The 23,924-nt window shown below is 33.4% G+C and overlaps 1 protein-coding gene across 1 annotated transcript in view; it reads right to left on the bottom strand.

Moving 5' to 3' along the window:
* LOC106465222 (adenylate cyclase type 2-like) overlaps positions 1–23,924 on the bottom strand; it is a gene marked incomplete at its 3' end in the record, with an annotated part of 160,955 nt that overhangs the window by 69,540 nt on the left and 67,491 nt on the right. Inside the window, exons 5-8 of the mRNA XM_022393078.1 lie at positions 23,329–23,478; positions 17,617–17,768; positions 15,810–15,921; positions 3,773–3,900 (exon numbers count right to left, since the gene is read on the bottom strand). Of these exons, the coding sequence (XP_022248786.1) occupies positions 3,773–3,900; positions 15,810–15,921; positions 17,617–17,768; positions 23,329–23,478 (542 nt within the window). The remainder of the gene's footprint in view (positions 1–3,772; positions 3,901–15,809; positions 15,922–17,616; positions 17,769–23,328; positions 23,479–23,924) is intronic.

Genomic DNA, 23,924 nt, shown 5'->3' with positions numbered 1-23,924 from the left:
ACAATGGGCATGACATTGTTGTTGTAAATTATTTGTGGAAACTCATCATTACCAAACTTTTTGTAAAACCCGTGAGGATCTGCTGAGTTATCGAGGTAGAATTTCTGAGTGATTATTCTTTTTGAGATGGAAACGAGGTTGGATTCATAGGTTATCTGCAAATGTAAAGTAGCAAAATGTCCGAAGTGTTACAAGTGTAGCAGATGTAGATGCGATCACGATGGTACACACCAGTTACTCAAAAAGTTGGACGTAAGAGACGTCTGAGAAGCTTTGGTGGAAGAGTTGCTGTCAAGCGCTCCAAGAGAAGTACATCTTCTTACAGGAGCGGTAAACTTACAGGTGTATCTAACGACTTGCCCTAAAATGGGGTTGAGAGCGAATACTATTCGGCATAAAGTTCATCTCGACGATGTGAGGGGGGGGGAAGGATTGAAGATAAGGTAAGGAAAAGAGAATAAAAAGACATTTTCTGAGTGTAAGAACATTACAAGAATAAGAGAAAATAGTAGTACTAAGATAATGGCAAAATAGCATGACCATAGCCTGTGATTGGTCCAATTTGGTATGATAGAAACACCTTAACGACTACTCGGTTCAAAGAAAACAATGCAGTAAAATGATCCCTAAATCATACCCTACACAGCCATTAAGCTTCCGAATTTCCGGATCTGATGGAATATCTCACCACCTAGCAAAATAGTGATATTTTCTACCGTTGAATCAGAGATTGGTTGATAATGTAATTTTTTCTGCGACTTTTGAATACCATGTGTTGTCATCGCAATTGGTGAAGTTTGAGATGACATTCAAAGTTTTCTTAAATGATCGATATGTTGATCACTAAAACAGACACAGAAGCTAGGAAGATATAATTTTCGGCGAGATCTGCCTTTTTTATTTGTATTTTGAACTTTTCAAGTGGTTATTCACGGAAAAACTTTGGGACTCAAGGTGTGGGAAAAGATCTCGTCACGTGCTACTTAACCAGACAAGGAAGGGAAGTTAATGTCATCGATCATATTGTCAAATTTAAAGAAGAGTTAGGAGAAGATATTCTTGTGTAAACATAAAACTATATTGCGATCTAACTTTCTGAAACGTAGAAACAAAAAACAAGAAAATAGGAAGAAAACTGTACAAACGTGTCGATCTGATAACATGTGGTAAATGTAGAAGTACAAAAAATACTTCAACTGAAAGTGAAGAAAGATTCGAAATCAGTGACATAATTTAGTTTGTTTTAAAGAGTTTTTGAAATACCAAATTATAAATAAATCGACAATGATACAAAAAAATACAAAAGTCCACTTAAAGAAGAAGCACAAAATACTCAAAAGGAAACTTAAACATAAAATTAAAGAGGGAAAAATACGCTTAAAGGAAACAAAAACACGTTTAAAGAGAAATAAAAATACACTTAGAGGAAACAAAAAATACACTTAAAGAGGAAATAAAAATACACTTAGAGGAAACAAAAAATACGCTTAAAGAAGAAATAAAAACACATTTACAGAGGAAACAAAAATGCACTTAAAGAAGAAATAAAAACACATTTAAAGAGGAAATAAAAATGCACTTAGAGGAAACAAAAATACACATAAAGAGGAAATAAAAAGACACTTAGAGGAAACAAAAAATACACTTAAATAGGAAACAAAAACACACTTGTGACACGTGAAGACTAGTGGTTGTCATGAAAGCTAAATGTAAGAACAAATAAAATTTATTAAAGGTATATTTTATAAACATATGTCGTAATATAAAGCCAAGAAATTTACAAATAATTCTGGTCACAAATATTTAAACGATGTTTATTTTTAGCTAATTTTGATAATGCAGCTTTATTAATGCACAGAAGTAATCACATAAAAAAGTTTGACCAAAAATATTATTATTATTCATGTTCTGTTGACGCAGTTACTGTTCCACGGTGACGTTTATTTGAACACCCATGTTTTTTTTTGTTTTTTTTTATCGAATGATACAGCTTATGTTAATTGTCAGCTTATGCGTCTGTTTATTACAGTATATGTATTGTTTTGTTTTTGCAAAAAATATTTTGTTTATATTTTGAAGAATTTTTGTTTGTTTATAGAGAAAAAATATGTTTATCGTCAAAATAATTTTGTCTATTAGCAGATGAAAAGCTTCTGCTTGTTGTTATTATAATTGTTTTATATTTGTAGAGGAATATTTTCTGATTTATCAAATTACATTTTATAAATTTGCATAAAAAGTTTTTGTTTTTTGGTGATGCTTCTCTGGTTGATATAGGGGTTGAATACATTATATTCAATTTATTTTGTAGCTTCGCTACGTCGTTACAGCTCAGGCCGCCACGTCAGATCATACTTTCCGACAGCCATGTTTTATAGTTTCCATTCCATAAGGCTCTGTCATAATGCTGTCATGCTAAAAGCACACCACTCCTCTATGCTTCCTTTCCATAAGCAGTCCGACCGCACAGAAGTCCATAGTTAATACGTCTGGCGACTTGATGGACATGCTTTCGAACTGAATAACATGAAAAAACCTGTTTCATTCTGTAGCATAGTTTCTCATATACGGTATGCGGTGGTTTAACGGATATGTTGTGGAAGCAACTTGTTTACACGTGACTTGTGTTGATTTTGAGACGGAGATCCTTTTGATTATGTTGCATACCGTGCTTGAGACACAAGGACAGCTTTTGCTACTGACCTTCGTGTTCGTGGATTTTCACCTGTTACAAGTCGTCGCAGTTTGCTTCTCATGGCTGGGGTCCTTCTCATGCAGGTCCTAGAATCCAAAGGTGATCCATATTCCTTTGTTTTTCATTGCCATTAAGAACACGTCGAAAAGGGCTTTACATACCCTTCCTAAAATCGATCAATTTTCGGTGGCAAGCAAGGAATGTCACGATGTAGTTCTGATACAATCCGTTCCACCGCCATTTTGTATTGGCTGTGTTTGTCACGTGACTTGCTGATTTGCATATTCAAACTCGTTTTGATATCACTTATTCAACTCTCTGTGGTAAAAGTATGATTCATCTGTTTGTAAACTTTTACTATAGTCAACACCGTTACGTCTGACTGGAGAAGAAATATCAGTTTCGTCTAATTCCACAGAAATAAATTTAGTTTATTATTACAATTATAACATTTTAACTAACTGAGTCGAAATAATTTCTGTTTAGAGCCATGTTTGCTTCCTCTGACTGAAAAGGAAAATAATGTTTATAGCCACGAATGTTTTATCTAACTGAAAAATAAGAACTGTTGTTTAAAGATTCGATTAACTTCACTCTGGGAATTTCTTCTTTTAGTTATACCTGTTGTATCGCCCCCTAGTGGCACAGCGGTATGTCTGCGGACTTACAACGCTAAAATCCGGGTTTCGATACCCGTGGTGGGCAGAGCACAGATAGCCCATTGTGTAGCTTTGTGCATAATTACAAACAAAGAAACCTGTTGTATCTTTGAACCCAACGGCAAAACACAGTTTCTATAATTTGGTGTGCACTTAGAGAGACTGTGCCAGAATTATAGTTTTCAATGTGTTTTAAACATATGTCGAGTCTTTCCGGTTTCAATTTATGGTGGCATGTTGTACGTCACACCAACACGTCATTAATTGCTTTAGCTTGTATTCGACAAGATAATGTTATACATAATCCAATATTTTCTCTCTTTTTTATTTTATTTTGAGAAGCGTCATGGTTTTGTTACCGCTTAAAATTCATCTAATGCTAGAATATTGATATTCAGTTTATTTCAAGTGTCTTTACCTGATAGCCTCAATCATCTGAAGGCCCATTCTAACACAATTATAAGCATGATTAGGCCTTGAAACAGGTAACCCCGAAACGCAGTAGTAACAGTCTCCAAGAATTTTTATCCTCATGCATTGATTTTCCTGCAAAACAAAAGTTAATTACTATTATACAGTCATAGATATAGACAGGCTTAGAAATGAAGTTCTGTATTGTTATACACGTGGTTAGGCCTAGAAATGAGTAATTTGTATAGCCAAAATAAATCTACAAACATTCAATGATTAATTTGGGATTTAAACAAATGCTAAATGTCATTAACAATGACAAAGAAACATCAATTACTAATTTTTGGATAACTATAGTAAAATACTATATAACGTATAACAAACAGAAAAAATCTTATGCTTTGAAAGTATAATTAAATAAAAGTAGAATTAATTATCCAAACTATACAATTTTGAATCTATAACACTTATATTATTTCTAAAAAGTATGAATTTTTTTAAGAATGCGTAAAGAAAGTGGCTTACAGTTTTACACTGAGCATATATTTTAAACGAAAACTTTCAGAAATGGTATTTGTGTCCATATTCTGAGCTTTAAACAATTTCAATTCACAAACTTAAACTCAGCTTTGTTGTGTTTTTTATAATATAATTTAGTAAACAAAATGTACGTTGAGTTTTGTAGGTGCACAGGATATTTAAGTGCACCGAATAAAATTTGTTAGAAATTTTACTTAATACATCTAAGTACTCGGCAACTACATTGAAAACCACATGTTTAGATTTTAAAGATGATTAAGAGACAGAACATTTTTCTGCGTTATCTACCATTTTTGATAAATTATTAAAAATTTCTGATCAAAAATAAGATAATTAAATGAAACTAAACAAATTACACCGAATGTTAGTGCTGCTAATTTTGTATGACAAATTGACTAGAAGTACATAACATAAATATTCATATACATATATGTATATATATAACTAATTTTGATTTTGAGTCTCTTTGTAATGTTATATGTATATTACAAAGAGACTCAAAATCAAAATTAGTTTTTCTATTACCTGTCCTTGTTGTCATCATTAAAACTCATAACGAACAATGTCTTTGGTCATGTGTAAAACACAGAGATCGTTAAATACTCAAGGTCATCCTTGGTTTATAAGTAACAAAATTTAAAATATTTATGTATTTTGTTCAGTATACCGGGACGGAAAGACCAACTTCAACTAGCAGGACTTATCTCAGCTCACCAGGTATATACTTGAACAGATTTTCAAGAGAAAGGAAGGAGGATGGTGAACTAAGAATTATTAAGGTAAGGGTTTTAGTTCTGTTTAACAGAATTTTGTAATCATTAAATAATTATTAAAAATATTGAGAGTTTTACATTGTATAAATTTAGGGTGGTTTAGTTCTACGTTAAGGTTATATCTAAATATTAAAAGTAACTGCCTTCCGACAACTGGCTGCAGACAACGAAAGGCAGTAGGAGTTGAGACGTTGTGGGTTCAAGCACTCAACCCATAAACGATTTTCCTTAATTGCTGGCTAGTTATACATCATCAGCGTCTGGGTCTTGTCTGATAGATGGAATATCCGCAACACGTTTGGTTGCTATGACCATAACATTATCCGTTATGACGACAACAAGGACTGATAACAGAAAAATTAAGTTTGATTTTTGAGTTTCTTTGTATTTTTTATTCATATTAATTTCATCATTATTGTTTTATATTGCTTATTACAAATTGCCTATTTACAATTAATGTATTTGATAGCTTTAGAACTGTTATGTATACACAAAAATTAAAACTTATTATGATTAGAATGTATTGAATCATTAGCAATTAAAAATATGCAAAGTGTATGTAAAAATTCTGATAGATAGCTAGATATTAGATAGATAGAAAAAGATAGAGACAGTTAGATTTGCGGAGAATTATTAGATATATCTTTACACGAATAATATTTTCCCTTTTGTTCACATGAATTGTAGAGGCCAAAATGTCAAATGATCTAAGAAGGAATATCTTAAGTTTATTTAGACTTAACATTACCATTCATTTACAGCTGTGTTTTACAGAATTTAAGGTGATTTAATATTTAAGCTACCACTCAATCAGTCTTATTGTGGGTTTATCTTAGATTTTTTTTTGTAATTAGAAATTTATGGTTAATCATTTAGCCTTACTTATATTATTGCTGAAAAGTAACACATTATTATATGGTAAGGTAGACTCTCGACAACAGAAAACTACAGTCGTTCTTCTGTTTGTATTGGGAATAATGAACAGTTTTGTTACATTTCTCTTTTGTTTTCACACTTTCGTTAATCACTGACATAGTAGGTATTGTTTTTCTTCTTCGAGTAAACATATCATTAACTTATTATCTTTTGAGAAGTTAAGACTCTCAGTAAATTGGCAACACAAGTCTTATTTGCTTATGAAAGTTGGGTAAACGTTACCCAATTATCCTTTATTGGACAATTCTATAAATCATTCTGGCTCTGCAGCTGACACGTAAACGATAAACTGATATTAGCTATGTTTCGTACGACTATAATGCTGGATCAAAGGATAAGTTGGCGATTCACTAGCTCATCCTCTAGATGACACCAACTAAATAGATTTTATCTATAAAACCGATGATAGTTTGCCCGTTGTAATGGTCTCTCATGAGAAGGGCATATAATCAAGTTACCATTTATTCAGTTTTTTTTTCTGGATACGTGCTTGTTTTGTTCTATGTGGTAAATCCCTTACTGTGCCTGTTATCTTTGTTTGTTCTCATATCATGGATATTTCACCTTCAATTTTCCAAGCGAAACATAAAAGACTGCAGAAGTAACCTGTCAAAGTTCATTTTGATTTCAAGGAAACGTGCTGTACACTTTATGTAGGGAACGTTACGGAAAACATAGTGACTAAATGAATGTAGAAATATATTATAGGTTTCTTTCTTTGATTAGTATTAATATTTCTTCTAAATTTGTGTCCCCTCCCCTGTGAGCTAGCGGTAAGCTTATGGACTTGCAAAAGTTGCAATGTTAAAATTTGTGATTCGATTCCCTGCAGTGGATAGAGAGCATACAGCAACTGATTCTAAATTTATTAGTAGTTTTGAATATGTTCCAGTTATAAAACACATGGCGGAGAAAAACGTTCGAATTAGCTTGCCTTGTGGATTTTTCGTCCCCTCTATAATTTATGGTGTCGCGTTTTTGTCCCACCAAAAGGCTACAGCGTCCTTTGGTTGGCCACTGGCTGATTGGGTGATATCTGTCGCGAACGGCGAATGTCGAGAGAAAGTGACCACCAACATGATGATGCAACTCAAGAGAAAAAACCAAGGTTTCTTTGCGAGTGAAAGACTGGGTTCCAAGACAGTTCTCTCTTAATTCTCGAAGTGTTTATTTCTTCAGTCCAGGAATTCGTCCCGAGAGAAGGAATCCCGAAATGCTACACATTCATCCAGTAGAGAAGTAATGACCCTGGTAAGCAAGCACACACTCTGCGTTTTTCTCTTTTTAAGGGCTGGATAAAGATTGTGTTCTTAGGGTATTACATTTTGTGTTCAATCCAGTCATTCTTAGGCTTAAGCTCAGCTGGTATACATTCAGCACTCTTCCATAAAAACCATATCTTGTCGAATCTCTTGTTATTAGCGGACCTATCCTATACTCTCTAGTTAATTCAGTTCATCTAAATATGCCACACATTTAGAACCATAAATAAAGTTAAAATAACATTCTATAGACTTATGATTATCTAATATTCTAAATTTCGATATATGTCTCCCATAATAACATATTCTAACCAATCTTAATGATTGTAACTTGTAAACAAGGCAGTATCGTTCAGTGAATCACGTTCTCCTAGAGTTAGAGTTTAAACCCCACTTTATTGTAATTAACTAGACATTAAAGTCAAACTAAACATATGTATATTTAGTGCATGCTACAGACATTGTGAGATAGTAAATGTAGAGTATGACTTACGAAAGCTTGTATATATAATCGTTACATGATCGAAGAAACGAGGGGTAGCTTTTCTAGGGAGGTAAAAATATTTACAGATGTTACATACTACATGCAACCTGGAATCATATTAAAATGTAGTATGTCTATACATCTTTCGTTTTTCGAACAAGCACAAACAATATGTAAAGTAATATTTCTATATAAAAGAAATAACTTTAAGCTTACAGCAACGGTAAGGTTTTACGAGCTTAGCGAATAATTTCAAATGTGAATGAAATACATCTGACAATAAGATCCAAAACAATTCAGTTTAAATAATGAAAAATTTGTTTACTCGTGGGAATGTTTGAAGAGTTGCCAGGCGAGGTAATGTATAATACCTCAACAAGCCCAAGTTTAATACTGATTATTGTTCAGCTTAGTTCACTTTAAAAATGAAAGAAAAGAAAACATTCTTACAAAATATCAAATTTAAAACTTGATTAACATTTTGTTTGATACGTCTTGATAAATATACTTTGAATTGAAAAGTATGGATCCAAGAATATTCACGTTGATACTTCTATTGGTGTGGTTAATGTTGATAATTGTATTAATGACAATATTGTCCATGATGTTATACAAACACGTAGGTTCAAGAAGACTTGATAGAAATAAAAAAAATCCCTATAACCTGAGTGCTTTCGAAAGATGGACTTTTCTTCTTCAGGGGCAAATTGACAATATTGTTGATATTATTGTTGCTGAGATTGATACAGATACTATTATTGGTGAGATTAATGTTGGTACCATTATTGATGAGATTAATGTTGGTACTATTATTGATGAGATTAATATTGATACTATTATTGGTGAGATTAATGTTGGTACCATTATTGATGAGATTAATGTTTGTACTATTATTAATGAGATTAATGTTGGTACTATTATTGATGAGATTAATATTGATACTATTATTGGTGAGAGTAATGTTGGTACTATTATTGGTGAGATTAATATTGATACTATTATTGGTGAGATTAATGTTAGTACTATTATTGATGAGATTAATATTAGTACTATTATTGATGAGATTAATATTGATACTATTATTGGTGAGATTAATGTTGGTACTATTATTGATGAGATTAATATTGATACTATTATTGGTGATATTGATGTTTATACTACTGTTGGGGGAATTAATGTTTATACTATTGTTGGTGGAATTAATGTTTATACTACTGTTGGTGGAATTAATGTTGATAGTTTTATTGGAGTGATTAATGTTGGTACAGTTTAGTAAGGATATTGGTTTTGATACTTAAATTGGAGTGATAATGATGGTACAGTTTAGTATGGATATTGGTTTTGATACCTAAATTGGAGTGATAATGATGGTACAGTTTAGTAAGGATATTAGTGTTAATACTATTATATTTGAGATTATTGTTGATGCTTTTTTTTTACCAATGAGATAAATGCTGATGTCATTATTGGTGATAATGATGCTGGTAATTTGACATGTGAGATTGTAAGTAAATGATATAAGTCAACTAGCTACCATCATTCTCCATAAATCGACGAAGAAAGATGCTTGTTATTGTGTGTGAAACCAGACTGACTGTTGTCATGAGGTTAGAACAGAGACAAACTTTAGCCCAGACTGACTGTTGTCACGAGGTTAGAACAGAGACAAACTTTAGCCCAGACTGACTGTTGTCATGAGGTTAGAACAGAGACAAACTTTAGCCCAGACTGACTGTTGTCACGAGGTTAGAACAGAGACAAACTTTAGCCCAGACTGACTGTTGTCATGAGGTTAGAACAGAGACAAACCTTAGCTGTTGTGTTACGACTCCCCCGTTACACCGCTAGCAACTGCAGCAAGATTTATGAAACGTCACAGAACCAAGTTTTTATACATTAAGAATCCAACCAGGTTTGTAATAATGATAAATAATCAGATTCAAAATGTGAGAAGTGACGGTCAGAACTGAGTGCTTTACTCGCTGTATAAGCACTCAAGGATAAGGAAAAATAGAGTTAAAGTTTTCTTCAAGTGTTATCAAAAAAGTTTGACATGCTATCAGTTTTGTTGTTGTGTTGAATATTGCTAAACACAAATAAAATTAATTAAACTAAACTTTGTTAAGACTCACTTTGTAAGACGAACGTTGTTAACTAATATTTTCCCGTATTTGTGCTCTTTTGATTTTATCTATCCATCAGCGATTTTGTTTTAGCTGCGAAAGTTTTTCTTTTTTTCACGTTACATTAAAATCCTCATAATAAAACCTTGCAAACAATGGCTACAAATCTTCTCAACATTAAACATTCACATAGCTACAGATCTTCTCAACATTAAACATTCACATAGCTACAGATCTTCTCAACATTAAACATTCACATAGCTACAAATCTTCTCAACATTAAACATTCACATAGCTACAAATCTTCTCAACATTAAACATTCATATAGCTACAAATATTCTCAACATTAAACATTCATATAGCTACAAATATTCTCAACATCAAACATTCACATAGCTACAGATCTTCTCAACATCAAACATTCATATAGCTACAAATATTCTCAACATTAAACATTTATATGGCTACAAATGTTCTCAACATCAAACATTCACATAGCTACAAATATTCTCAACATCAAACATTCACATAGCTACAAATCTTCTCAACATCAAACATTTATATGGCTACAAATGTTCTCAACATTAAACATTTATATGGCTACAAATGTTCTCAACATTAAACATTCATATGCCTACAAATCTTCTCAACATTAAACATTCATATGGCTACAAATCTTCTCAACATTAAACATTTATATGGCTACAAATCTTCTCAACATTAAACGCGGCAAAAAAGAAAAAGATTAAACAACAAAAACGAATATTTATTGCTGTTTCATTTGTCTTTGACAAACTGGAGTCATCATCTCCATTCAGAGGACAATAACAAATCACCAAGAGCAGGTGGTCCATCTTCTGCAGACAACATCTTAATAAAGGGTTAAGAACAACATCAAGAAACGAAAACTTCTATAAGATGCTTAACGTAAGCTGTCCGTTTTTCAGAGACGGTTCTAAATTTTAAGTAAATAATCCATAGAAGCAAACAAAAAAGTATGGGACAACAAAGACGGTTTCAATATAGTACTCATTTGTGAAGAAAAGTCGTGTTCTGAATAATAGTATTTTTTTAGTATATATATATATAAACGAATGCTCAGAATTCCGTTTTTTTTTTCATTTGTGTATATGAAATATATATTTCAAAAAACAGTTTAACGAATATTGTCAGTCAATTTTTTTTTTATCTGTGTCTAAGAAACATCTTCTTTGTTGAACCGGCTTCTCATCAAAATACACCACATTTTCCAGTATGCTCGCAGCAAAAACCTGAAATTGCATAACTTTTACTTAACGAGGGTAATTTAATCTGAACGAACAACTACTTAATTTTTTACAGAAAACTTTTTGTTTAATTTATAGACTTATTTGTTTTTTGTGAGGTTTAATTTTTTAGCGAACAGTCTACAGGGTTAAGCAGAAACATGATCGAAAGAAGGATGCACCTTCTAATCAAATAAGCCTTTTGAGTACTCTGTCGAAGTTGGGTGAAAGTAAGCTCAACAACACACACGTGAAATATTCGTCTCTCGCGCGGTATTTCCTCCACAAAGTATCGCAAACTTGTTGTTCATTAAGCCTTCGGGCGTAAAAGAAAGTGATTTATTAGTGGGTGATGGAGTGTCAAGACTTTAGCTTCCCCACGGAAAACCAAGTACTTGAAGTGTCCAACTTGCAGATTACACCAACAAATTAAATTCCTTCCACACGAACAAAGCAGATGTTTACCACAGGCTGGATTGGAATTTTCTCATTGAAGTTCATAGTTTAAAGGTTTTCTTTTTCTACTCCAAAGTGAAATGTGCTAATAAGATGAAATAGAATTTTATCATGCTTACGAGCGGTAATGGTTTTATCCTACAGCCTCTCAGCGACCGATGGTGTTTTAAGAATATAAAGACATAAAGTTTGTATACATTCACTGCCTTCTTTACGAGGGAATATACTGAAACGTGTTTTCGAATTTATTAATATGAATTTTGCGTAAGTAACTTAGGTCAAACAAGATTAATGTTTCAGTTAAGCCTAACGTAATTAATATCGTTCTTCAAGTAAGCAAAATTAACGTATTAAAAATTTATAGCTGAAAAGATTAATTATAAATATAAAACAATAATACTTAACTGTTAAGTATAACAAACTCAGAATTTCATTATGCTCTCCATTAATTATCATTATGAGTATTGCTATTATAAGCTTCGTGGTGGTAAGAGATTCTGGAAAATTCCCAAAATACAATCATAATAAGAAGATAATAAAACAATTTCCAAAGTAAAACTAACCTTAGCGTAAAGCAAAGAGCAAAGATGAATTAACTAAAATTAAATTAAAATATCCTCTAGATTAATTCGGAAATGTGGATCGTTAATAAGTATCCTACCTCTAGGGAGAAAAATCTGGAAGTCATACATCATGAAACTCGGTTTCCTAAACGAAAGCACTATCTTAATGAAAACCTCTTGTAATTAGGGCTAAGTTCTGTAACTATTTATTAAACAACGGTTCTTAATTAAAAAAAAAGAAGAAGAAAAGAATTAGCTTTTGTCATTATTGGATTCAAAACAAATTCCCAGAAGATAAACGTACTCTTAATGATCAGAAAATTATCTGACTGGGCATCATGAGAATTACGTCATGCAGTTGTAACATCCATTGAAATAAAGAAACAAGTGAGGGAGGGATTTCCGAGATGGACGCACACCCCACCCTCTCCTCCACATATACGCACATTGGCTCAGCAGTAAGCTTTGAGTACCCAAAATACTTAAATTTAGTGTTCGATCCCTGTAGTGGGCAGATTACAGATAGTCCATTACGCTGTTCTGCCTTAAGAACAAATAAACAAACAAGACGAAAGATGTCGCTGCTTGCAGACTTATTCAGTGTAACATTAATAAAAGAAATCAGAAAATGTGCAAAAGTTATGAGCTATTTCGTGAAGTTTACCAAAAACATGTGAAATACATAAAATATCAATTTTACGTCATATTTTATGTTTTGCTTAAAATTATTGCCCAGATTGTATTGTGAGGCAATGTTTTACCAAAATTTATTGAATTAGGTATGATGAGAAAGCTGTATAGAAGGGCACATAAATTCATAAATACCAATACTAGTTAATAAAGCGAAGCTTTGTTTGTTTGTTTGTTTTAGTGGAAAGCAATGGGCTATCTGTGCTCTTTGTTGGAATTGAACTAGATTTGAGCGTTGTAACTCCGTAACAAGAGGAAATCCTCAATAGCCGCGGCTGTAATTAGATTTCAAATCCGTCAAGAGATGGAGCTATGAGCTAAAAGTTCGTTCCCTGTCAAAAAACTCAAAACCATTCTACGAGCCGTTATGCCACGGCTAAAAATTCAGGGCCATTCTATGAGACGCTATGCCGCGGCTAATAACGTTATCGCTGACCCATTAGGGAATGCATAGGGAGACAAAAAATGTTCAATTTTTAGATGAATCCTCTTTTTAAAGGTAGAGCAATTTTTATGTCCTATTTGTATGATTATTGCATGCAGGAAAAGGTAAGTTGTGAAGTAATTTACACATAGCATCATAAGAGAGAATGCTTTGTAATTTAATGTTTAGACCGTGCAAGTAAAACATTGAAAAACAAGTGATGTAATTTAATGTTTAGACCGTGCAAGTAAAACATTGAAAAACGATTGATTCTTGAATTTCACGCAGAACTACTCGAGGTATATCTGCAATATTCGTCCGTAATTTTGAAGTGATAGACTAGAAGGAAGACAGTTAGTCAACACCACTGCATAGCGGGATTGACTATGATGTTATAACGCCCTTACGGCTGAGAGGGCGCTCATGTGCGGTGGTAGATTTTGATCCCGCAACCTACAGATTGCGAGTCGAGCACCTTCAAGCTATGTCAGGCAAGACAAAAGTCACAAATGCCATTTCAGTCTTGACTTAGAAATAACAGCTCCTATACATATAGACATCATTACAGAACGAATTTAATAACTCCAAGTTTGTGATCACGTTATGTAAGTATGCTAGAGCACGTCAGATGATCACACATGATTTTGAATCCTATACATATAGACATCATTACAGAATGAATTTAATGACTCCAAGTTTGTGATCACGTTATGTAAGTATGCTAAAGCACGTCAGATGATCACACATGATTTTGAATCCAAAACATATAGACATCATTACAGAATGAATTTAATGACTCCAAGTTTGTGATCACGTTATGTAAGTATGCTAAAGCACGCCAGATGATTACACATGATTTTGAAGTGACCTTTTTTCTCAGAACCAATGAAGATAAAGTTGATTGGATTCTAACGAAAAAATGAACTCGCATTTCGAAGCAAGGTCTGCTCTAATGAACAACAACAATCATAAGCTTTCCTGCCTGGGAACATTTATTAGTCACATTTATTAATGTGTTTAACACGTGACTACTTTGATAATCTTAAATCAACATCTTCTTTAATTCTGGATTCTGAGGTTCTCATTGTACAACCTATGTACCTAGAATTACATCTATATTGACAAGCAGTTTTATAACGCAAACTGGTGTATTTTACTCTTCACAGAAAAGAAATGCTTAGTTTTTCATATCGGTTTTGATATGAAATTGAACTCGTGGATATGCACTTCTAAGTATTCAATTAAAGTTGGGTTTTTTTAATGTCAGAAGACGCTTTCTGTTTATTACCTGTAATCTTTATCCCTGACTATTGTTTGTTCCAATAGTCCCTAATATCTTTATCTGCAATATTGCATGAAAACTCATTGTTAATCAAGAACTTTTAATGTTATTAAGTTATTTTATTAAGTTAATAAAGGTAGTACTTATCTTATGTGCTCTATGTACTAACATTGTAATTATCTTAATCTTATATAACTCGGGAATGAAGCTTTCAAAGTTAAAGTATAAACCTGTAAAATTTTTCTTATGACATGTTTCACATTTAAAATTCCCATTTTTATTTTCAACCAATACATCTACAAATGTTATTTTAAAATCTACTTGATGTTCTACTATAATTCGTATGTTTTATGCTTACTGTTTAAATAATCCAAATGTTTTTTTTTATATGTTCTCTGTTGAACATATAATAAAATCATAGGAACAGGATAGCCAATCAACTTCTTCTCTTTGATTATATAGCTCTTGATTAGCGTGCCGTGCTAGATTCGGATCTGAATATCCAAGGCTCCAGCTCACGATATGACCCTGGACACTTTAAACTGTGGTTGTAAAAGTTAAAGTCAATCGTGTTATCCGATTACTTGTTCGTTTCAGAATTTCGCTCAAAGTTACACAACGATCCTAATTTTGGCATGGTAGACAACTCGTCAACAGAGCCTACCGGAGACTCTTGGGCTACTCTTATCTTATTGAATAGTGGGATTTGACCGTCACTCTTATAGCGCACCTCAGCACTAAAATGCAGAGTGTTTTTTGTTATGGGTTGCGAACCATGAATCCTCAGATCCGCTTCCGAACACGCTAATCATGGGGCTCTTGCCCATTCGATATTCATTTAAGTGCAAACGTATAGGCTACGGGTGTCGCTGATACTTTGCCCTTTCTTTGTTTAGCAGTTCTAAATTATAGATGGCTAGGCCCAAACCTTGGGGTCTCTGACCCGGCTGATTAGATGACGTGGCGCATAAGGTGTTGTCTAGGTTGAAAATATCAAATACTTCATCGCATCAGCAGTTGAGATGATTTATACCACAGTGTTTAAAGTTAAGGTGTTTTATCGCAGATTAGACAAATGTCATGAATAATCATCTGACGCAACCAAAGAAAACATTGCAATGACCATAAATATTCTTGCGTAACCTAATGCTAATTTAATATCTCTTATCCAAACATCACAATAATTATTCTAAATTATAAGCTCGCACATAACATCCTCCATTTTAACTAGAACCTAGAACTTACTTGTGCTATCTGATCGAAGCGTCCGAAAAGCTGATTGAGAGTCTGTACTAAATCTGATGCTGAAAGCTGCTCAGACAGAGGGGTAAAGTTGACTATATCGGCATAGAGGATGCTGAGAATACACAATATATATGTATATAACAGACTGCTGTTCTTACAGTTAAGATTCAAACACTAACCATATTAGCAGAGGCGTCGCTAAGTGCTTAAAAGATTCGGAGTTCTGGCCCATAGCCGCGGGAAGTTTCGCTGTTTTGATATGATGTTGATCATGATTTTATATCTTAATTTTTTCGATACACCAACTGAGGATTCGGGGCACTGTCAAATAGAATCGGGGCACGGGCCTAGCGACGTCTCTGCACATTGGTATTTTTTAAAAGCAACTAAACAATGTCGAACAATGACAAAACATGGCTAGACACGATCTTTATGTATGATAGATTCAATCTGTGTATGTATTTTTAGGCCTACTCTGTTATGCCTAGTTTGTTTATAACAATAACATATTTGCCTATGCACAAATAACTCAGTTATGAGGAGTCGTTAAACTTAATATATTTGTAACTATTACTGTCACGGGATATTTTTTATGCCATATCTGTTAGGCCTAAGGCATTTGTAACTATATCAGTAACATAGTTAACTTCATTCAATCCAAAGATTAAAACCATTGATTAAACACAATCAATATTACAAGCATTGATTAAACACGATCAATATTACAACCATTAATTAAACGCGATCAAGAACAAGACATTGATTGAATCATATCTAGAATTATAATCATGGATTAAAAAATATCAAGATTAAATTCATTGGTTAAAATGATTAAGATTAAATCCAAGTGCTTACACAATATAAATTAACATCGCCATACATTGACTAAGAGATGATTGTGAGGGAAGTTTCAACCAAAATTATCAGGAAAGGGAAGATTTCGGAAAACAGTGACTTGCTTAAGAATGTACTAAGAAAGGTCAGTAAATTACCACACTTTGTACCCTATCAAAGGGGTAAAATTGGGTTAACAACAGAGTGCAATAACCGTACATCATAAACTTTTCTCAATAAAACAGTTTCTTACAAAACCCTCCCCCCCCCCATAGTCCTTGCGGACCGTCGAAAGATCTTGCTCTGCCATCGTTTCTAAAGCTGTTTCTTACGTCAAGGATGCAACCTACTTGACAGCCTTCCCTCTTTGAAAGGACGAGCATGTTTGGTGGGACTGGGATTCGAACCCGCGACCCTCAGATTGCGAGTCGAACGCCCTTACAAAACCCTACTGTTAAATATTCAGTGATATTTATTGCTCTTGTTTTTACAAGATATAAACCAGATGGAGACACCAAACATGTAAAAGAGAAATGAGTATTATAATCCTTAATGTTACAAACATGACGTATGAATAACAATGAATACTTAATTGAATAGTTATTATAAATGCTTTCTGAACAATAGGAAACCCAACAGAGAATTGAAACCGAATATGCTGAGGTCTAAACACAGCGGTAGAACTATATACTAAGATACATATGTATATGTAAGTTGAAGTTAGCTATTAAAGTTTAATTTGAAGGATTTTCAAGCAAAGCTGAAATGAAGATAAATCACTATTATCATGACTTAGGTGATTTACAATCTGGAATAAGCAACGAATATGAAACTTTTCGTGCGTAGGTTGTATCGATTTGTTAATTGAATTAATGCACTATTGCAGTTAGCGATGTTATGGGTCATAATAACATTTTTACTTTCAAGTAAAATAAATGATGGGTTTTAAATTAATTTTTATAAATCTACATACCTCACGTTATGATGTCTTTGAACGTAAAGTTCGTGAAATCTCTGTTTAGCCTGTGTTGTCGGTGTTTGACAAGCGTCCGCCATCTTGAGCATAATCTTTCGCTTCACTTCTGCCGCAATGTATGCTGGGATCACACTAAGAAGAAGTTGTTCCTGTATATTAAAATAATTTTATATAGTAAAACGATTAGTTATCTTCTATATGAATAGTTAAAAGAAATGCTAATTCTTTCTTTATCTGATATCCAAAATATAACATTTCAAAAAAATCTGTTCTTTAATTATCGATAAAAGAAGTGTTGATTTTTTCGTTTTTGAAAAATAATTATAATTAATAACGGTTACTTGCTCATTTAGCTGAAGACAATGATTAGTTTGGTTTGTTTTGAATTTCGTCCAAAAACTACATGAGAGTTATTTGCGTTAGCCGTCCCTAATTTAACAGTGAAAGACTAGAGGGAAGGCTGTTAGTCATCACCACCCACCGCCAACTCTTGGGCTACTCTTTTATAACGCCTCCACGGCTGAAAGAGCGAGTATAGTTGGTGGGACGGGGATTCGATCTCGCGACCCACAGATTGAAAGTGGAGCACCTTAACCACCTGGCCATGCCAGGCCCGAAGGCAATGATCCTTGTTTGTTTGTTTTAATTTATGCACAAAGCTATACAATGGGCTATCTGTGCTCTGCCCACTACGGGTATCGAAACCCGATTTCTAGTGTTGTAAATCCGCAGACATACCGCTGTGCTACTGGGGGGCGAAGGCAATGATTTGCTATTCGTTTCTACGGTTTAGTTGAATGTAGTTTCGTGCGTGCTCTTTTTCACTCTTCATGAATTTAATACACCCATTTTTAACTTAAAGGTTAAACAAGACCAAATATCATTTTACTGCCTGTATGGGGACACACACACACACATCAATATTTTCTGTTTTTTAAATTAGACTGTAAATATTTTTGGCTTTTTCTGTCATAATAAAATTAAAGTGTCAAAAATAAAAGAATCAAAATTTATATTTCAGCGACGAGAAATAAATATCGGCGAAGAATAAATTATTCTAGAATTTCGACATTTTAGTAGAATGCATCGATGCTTAGTTCGTGTGCACTTAAATGAATATACGATAATAAGTAAGAAATTATAGTTCACAATCATTAAATAAATATACGATAATAAGTAAGAAATTATAGTTCACAATCATTAAATAAATATACGATAACAAGTAATAAATTATAGTTCACAATCATTAAATAAATATACGATAATAAGTAAGAAATTATAGTTCACAATCATTAAATGAATATACGATAACAAGTAAGAAATTATAGTTCACAATCATTAAATAAATATACGATAATAAGTAAGAAATTACAGTTCACAATCATTAAATAAATATACGATAATAAGTAAGAAATTATAATTCACAATCATTAAATGAACGTACGATAACAAGTAAGATTTGTTTGTAATTAAGCACAAAGCTACACAATGGCCTATCTGTGCTCTGCCCACCGCAGGTATCGAAACCTGGATTCTAGCGTTGAAAGTCTGCAGACATACCGCTGTGCCACTGGGGGGGGGGGCAACAAGTAATAAATTATAATTCACAATCAACAATATTTCACGACTATCCACTTCTTAACCCTTCGTTTGCGGCTTGTGTAAATCTGCCTACCACCCCATGCGCAAAGATTGGCGAATTTTTGCGGCAGGCCATTCAAAATGTTGTGCGCAAAATGCTTGCATCATATGATGTCAACTGCAGTCGCCTGCGCTAACATCATATGATGTCAACCGCAGTTAAACAATACTGAAGAAAGAAACAAACAAACCGATTGATTCCCATATAAAGCTTTCTGGTACTCCATTTCTTTTTTCTTTTGTTAAAATTCTGAATAGAGAATTTGAAATCCTTACAAAATCTGGACTCTGAACTACTCACCAGAGTGGCCGAATTCACACTGGTTTCCAGGCTATGAGTGAGTAAAACCCATATCCACATGCAAAAAGAAAAATGGTCCACAAAAATACGGTAGTGGCCGCACATCTTATGCAATACACAATTTAATTTCTCAGCACCATTAAGCCTTTCACTCCGCGATTTTTGCAAGTTCTGTCGATACAGGTAGCTGAGAAAAGCTCAATGAAGCTAACTTGCCGCTGTAAAGTGGCTAAGTGCAGCACCTGCCTGGATTTAAACACTTCTACTATATTGTGCAAGAGGAACACAACCAGGTCAGTTTTCTAAACTCCGTACCTTTATGGCTTAATACTATAGAGAAGTGAGTTGCTTTCTCAGTAAAGCATTGTTGTTGTTGTTTTAAATTAATAGATCGAAGCCTTTATGTTTTTGTTCTAACGTGAATTCTGGAAACCATGACACCACCTCTCTCTCTCTGGCCCACCCAGCCCCCAAATTCGCAGACCGGATATTGAATATGTTCATGGAAAGGTAGCATAACCTAGTTGTTGTTGTTGTTGTTAATGGCTAGAAATATGTGTGTTCTAACCCAATGGAAACAGTTTGAGCCAAAATACATTCTAGTTTAAAACAAACCGGAAAAGGTGTCATTGAGTACAAGCTTCATCATTACATGTTTATCTGTATATATATATATATATATAAACGTTTAAGATATTTAATTTTTCGTCACGCTTTTTGGTAACTCACTAGAAGAACGTAAAAAGTAATCTAAAAGTATATCCGACATCCTTTTCTTTTCGACTTTTAAGATTGCTAAGACTACACAAAACATACGAATAAGCGGTTTTGAAGTTCACTTTAATGTAATAAAAACAAGTGGTTGTGATAAGAACCTTTAAACAAAAAACAAGTTATATTTTTGTAACGTAATGCTATACTTGGATGGACGTACTTATTTTATCTAAGGTTTACAACTTCTGCTAAAGTCTTTTTGTTTCTTTTTGACTACTTTATGTCATACGTTTCAAATACTGCTTTTTACAGTCAATCAATATTGAGGTTCTTTGACAAGAATGTTACAAAGGTAGTGTAAATAATATATATGTCCCATTCAAGTTTCGAAGTACTTTGTATGGCATATAAAACTTCTTGGGGAATTCAGCTTTGTCAATAATAGTATGGTTTGTCAAACACTCATTTCAAAAAATCAGCCTGTAATATTTTCTGGTTGCTGAGCAGTACTTCCCAAGAAAACTTCATGAATTGTATAAGTGTCATAAAAGAGGGATCTGTTGCCATAAGCCAGTCAGATCATGTGTCTCAGATCAAGTTTTATAACGCGTCGACTCGAGTATTAACAACAACTTTACTACCCTAGTTTTGTTTGTTTGAAGTCAGGCACAAAGCTACACAATTTGCTATCTGTGTCCTGCCCACCACGAGTATTAAACCCCGGTTTCGAGCGTTGTAAATCCACTGACATGCCACTGTGCCACTGGGAGGCTTACTACCATAGGCTAAAGTACGATTCTTTAGCTAAAGTTCTCGTTACTTCTTGCGAAAACAAAACCACAACAAACAATAAAAATATAACAAGAAGGTTTGGTAAAAACGGTTAGGTTTCATTGGTGTAAGACTATCCTCCGGTAAAGTTCGTTCTTAAATTTAATATCGTAGAATAAAGTACAATTCTTTAGCTAAAGTTTTCGCTATTTCTTACAAAAAAAGATAAAAGGAAAAAAAAAGAACTAGAAAGTTAAATAAAAAACTATTTGATTTCAGTGATGTAAATTCAACCTCCAGTAAAGTTTTGCTGTTAAATTTACTATCATCGAACAAAGTAGGATTATTTAGCTAAAGTTTCCGTTATTTCTCACAAAAAAGAACTAGAAGGTTAAATAAAAACGGTTAGTTTCAGAGGTGTGAGAGTACCCTTCGGTAAGGGCCTGGCATGGCCTGGTGGTTAGGGGCGCTCGACTCACAGGTTGCAGATTGCGGGTTAGAATCCTCATCACACCGAATATATTAGCACTTTCAGCCTTGTGGACGTTACACGTGACGGTCAATTCCATTATTCGTTAGTAAAAAAAAGTAGCCAAAGAGTTGGCAGCGGGAGTTGTTGACTAGATGCCTTCCCCTTGTTTATCACTGCTAAATTAGGGACGAGTGGCGCAGATAGCCATCGTGTAGGTTTGCGCGAAGTTCAAAACAAAACAAGCTCTTCGGTAATGTTCGCTGTTAAAATTTTCACTTGTATTGTATAACTGTAGTGTCGAGTGATGTAATTTATTTGTATGACTATATTGTCGCGTGATAACGTTAATTGTATAACTGTAGTGTCGAATGATAAATTTAATTGTACAACTGTAGTGTTTGTTTGTTTGTAGTTATGCACAAAGCTACATAATGAGCTATCTGTGCTCTGCCCACCACGGGTATAAAAACCCGGTTTCTAGCGTCGTAAGTCCGCAGACATACCGCTGTGTAACTGGGGGGGGGGGACTGTAGTGTCGAGTGATGTAATTTAATCGTATAACTATATTGTCGAATGATGTAATTTAATTGTATAATTATTGTGTCGAGTGATGTAATTTAATTGTATAACTGTAGTGTCGAGAGATGTAATTTAATTGTATAACTATATTCTCGAGTGATGTAATATAATTGAGTAACTGTAGTGTCGAGTGATGTAATTTAATTGTATAACTGTAGTGTCGAGTGGTGTAATTTAATCGTATAACTGTAGTGTCGAGTGATGTAATTGAATTGTATAACTGTAGCGTCGAGTGATGTAATTTAATTGTATAACTGTAATGTCGAGTGATGTAATTGAATTGTATAACTGTAGCGTCGAGTGATGTAATTTAATTGTATAACTGTAGTGTCGAGTGATGTAATTGAATTGTATAACTGTAGCGTCGAGTGATGTAATTTAATTGTATAACTGTAGCGTCGAGTGATGTAATTTAATTGTATAACTGTAGCGTCGAGTGATGTAATTTAATTGTATAACTGTAGTGTCGAGTGATGTAATTTAATTGTATAATTATTGTGTCGAGTGATGTAATTTAATTGTACAACTGTAGTGTCGAGTGATGTAATATAATTGAATAACTGTAGTTTCGAGTGATGTAATATAATTTAGTTCTTAATTTTTATTATTATTTATCAATCTGATACATTGTTTTAATTAATGTAACGTACTCAACCTTTCATAGAATCTCACTGAGAATGCCATTTCAAGTTTTGGCATTCTTTAAAGATATTGTTAATGTCTGTGCTAATAGTTATAGCAAACAAATAAGGTACTTCATTCATTGGTGTATCCACTGAAAAACACAATACTGTAATGACTAAAGTATGTATTCATGGCAACGAGAGAATAAAATCATAATGACAAAAATAAGTGTCAGTGGTGATGACATTGTTTAATATGTAGTGATAGTAATATGAATTAGCGTTAATGAATGAACTGTTTCAGAGTGACAGCAAGATGAGTCGATAATTACTAAAACGTTTCACCATGACAGCATAATGAGTATATTATAACGAAAACGTTTCACAATAGCAGTAAGATAAGTCAATAATGATAAACCGTTTCACAATAGCAGTAAGATAAGTCAATAATGATGAAACCGTTTCACAATAGCAGTAAGATGAGTAAGTGTTGATGAAAACGTTTCACATTGACAGCAAAATACGACAGTTATAACGAAAAACGTTTCACGGTGACAGTAAGATGAGTCATTGGTGACTTGTAAATGATTTATTTGTTTTGTTTTTACCTGTTGTTCTTTCTCATACTCTAGTTTGATACGAGACTCAATGACTCCTCTGGTACCAGTGAACGTCCGGTCAAGGGCGTGGTCCCGCATCAATCTATGGTAGTAGCCTACTTTTACAGCACATAGCAGGAACACTGAGTTAGCCATTATCTAAGTTAAAAAAAAAAAGAAAGATATAGCAAATATTTTCTTTTCACAGTCTATAGTAGTAGCCTACTTTTACAGCACATAGCAGGAACACTGAGTTAGCCATTATCTAAGTAAAAAAAAATATATAGTAAATATTTTCTTTTCACAGTCTATGGTAGTAGCCTACTTTTACATCACATAGCAGGAACACTGAATTAGTCATTATCTAAGTAAAAAAAAAAGATATAGCAAATATTTTCTTTTCACAGTCTATGGTAGTAGCCTACTTCTACATCACATACCAGGAACAAAGATATAGCAAATATTTTCTTTTCACAGTCTATGGTAGTAGCCTACTTTTACAGCGCATACCAGGGCTCAGTCTTAGGACCTTTGCTCTCTTTGATTTACATCACTTAGCCATTATCTAAATAATATATATATATATATATATATATATATATATA

Source organism: Limulus polyphemus, unplaced genomic scaffold (assembly GCF_000517525.1).
Source record: "Limulus polyphemus unplaced genomic scaffold, Limulus_polyphemus-2.1.2 Scaffold1874, whole genome shotgun sequence".
In the NCBI taxonomy this organism is placed as follows: Eukaryota; Metazoa; Arthropoda; class Merostomata; order Xiphosura; family Limulidae; genus Limulus; species Limulus polyphemus.
Note: the sequence above shows the minus strand (reverse complement) of the source record. Positions and strands in the feature narration are given on the sequence as shown.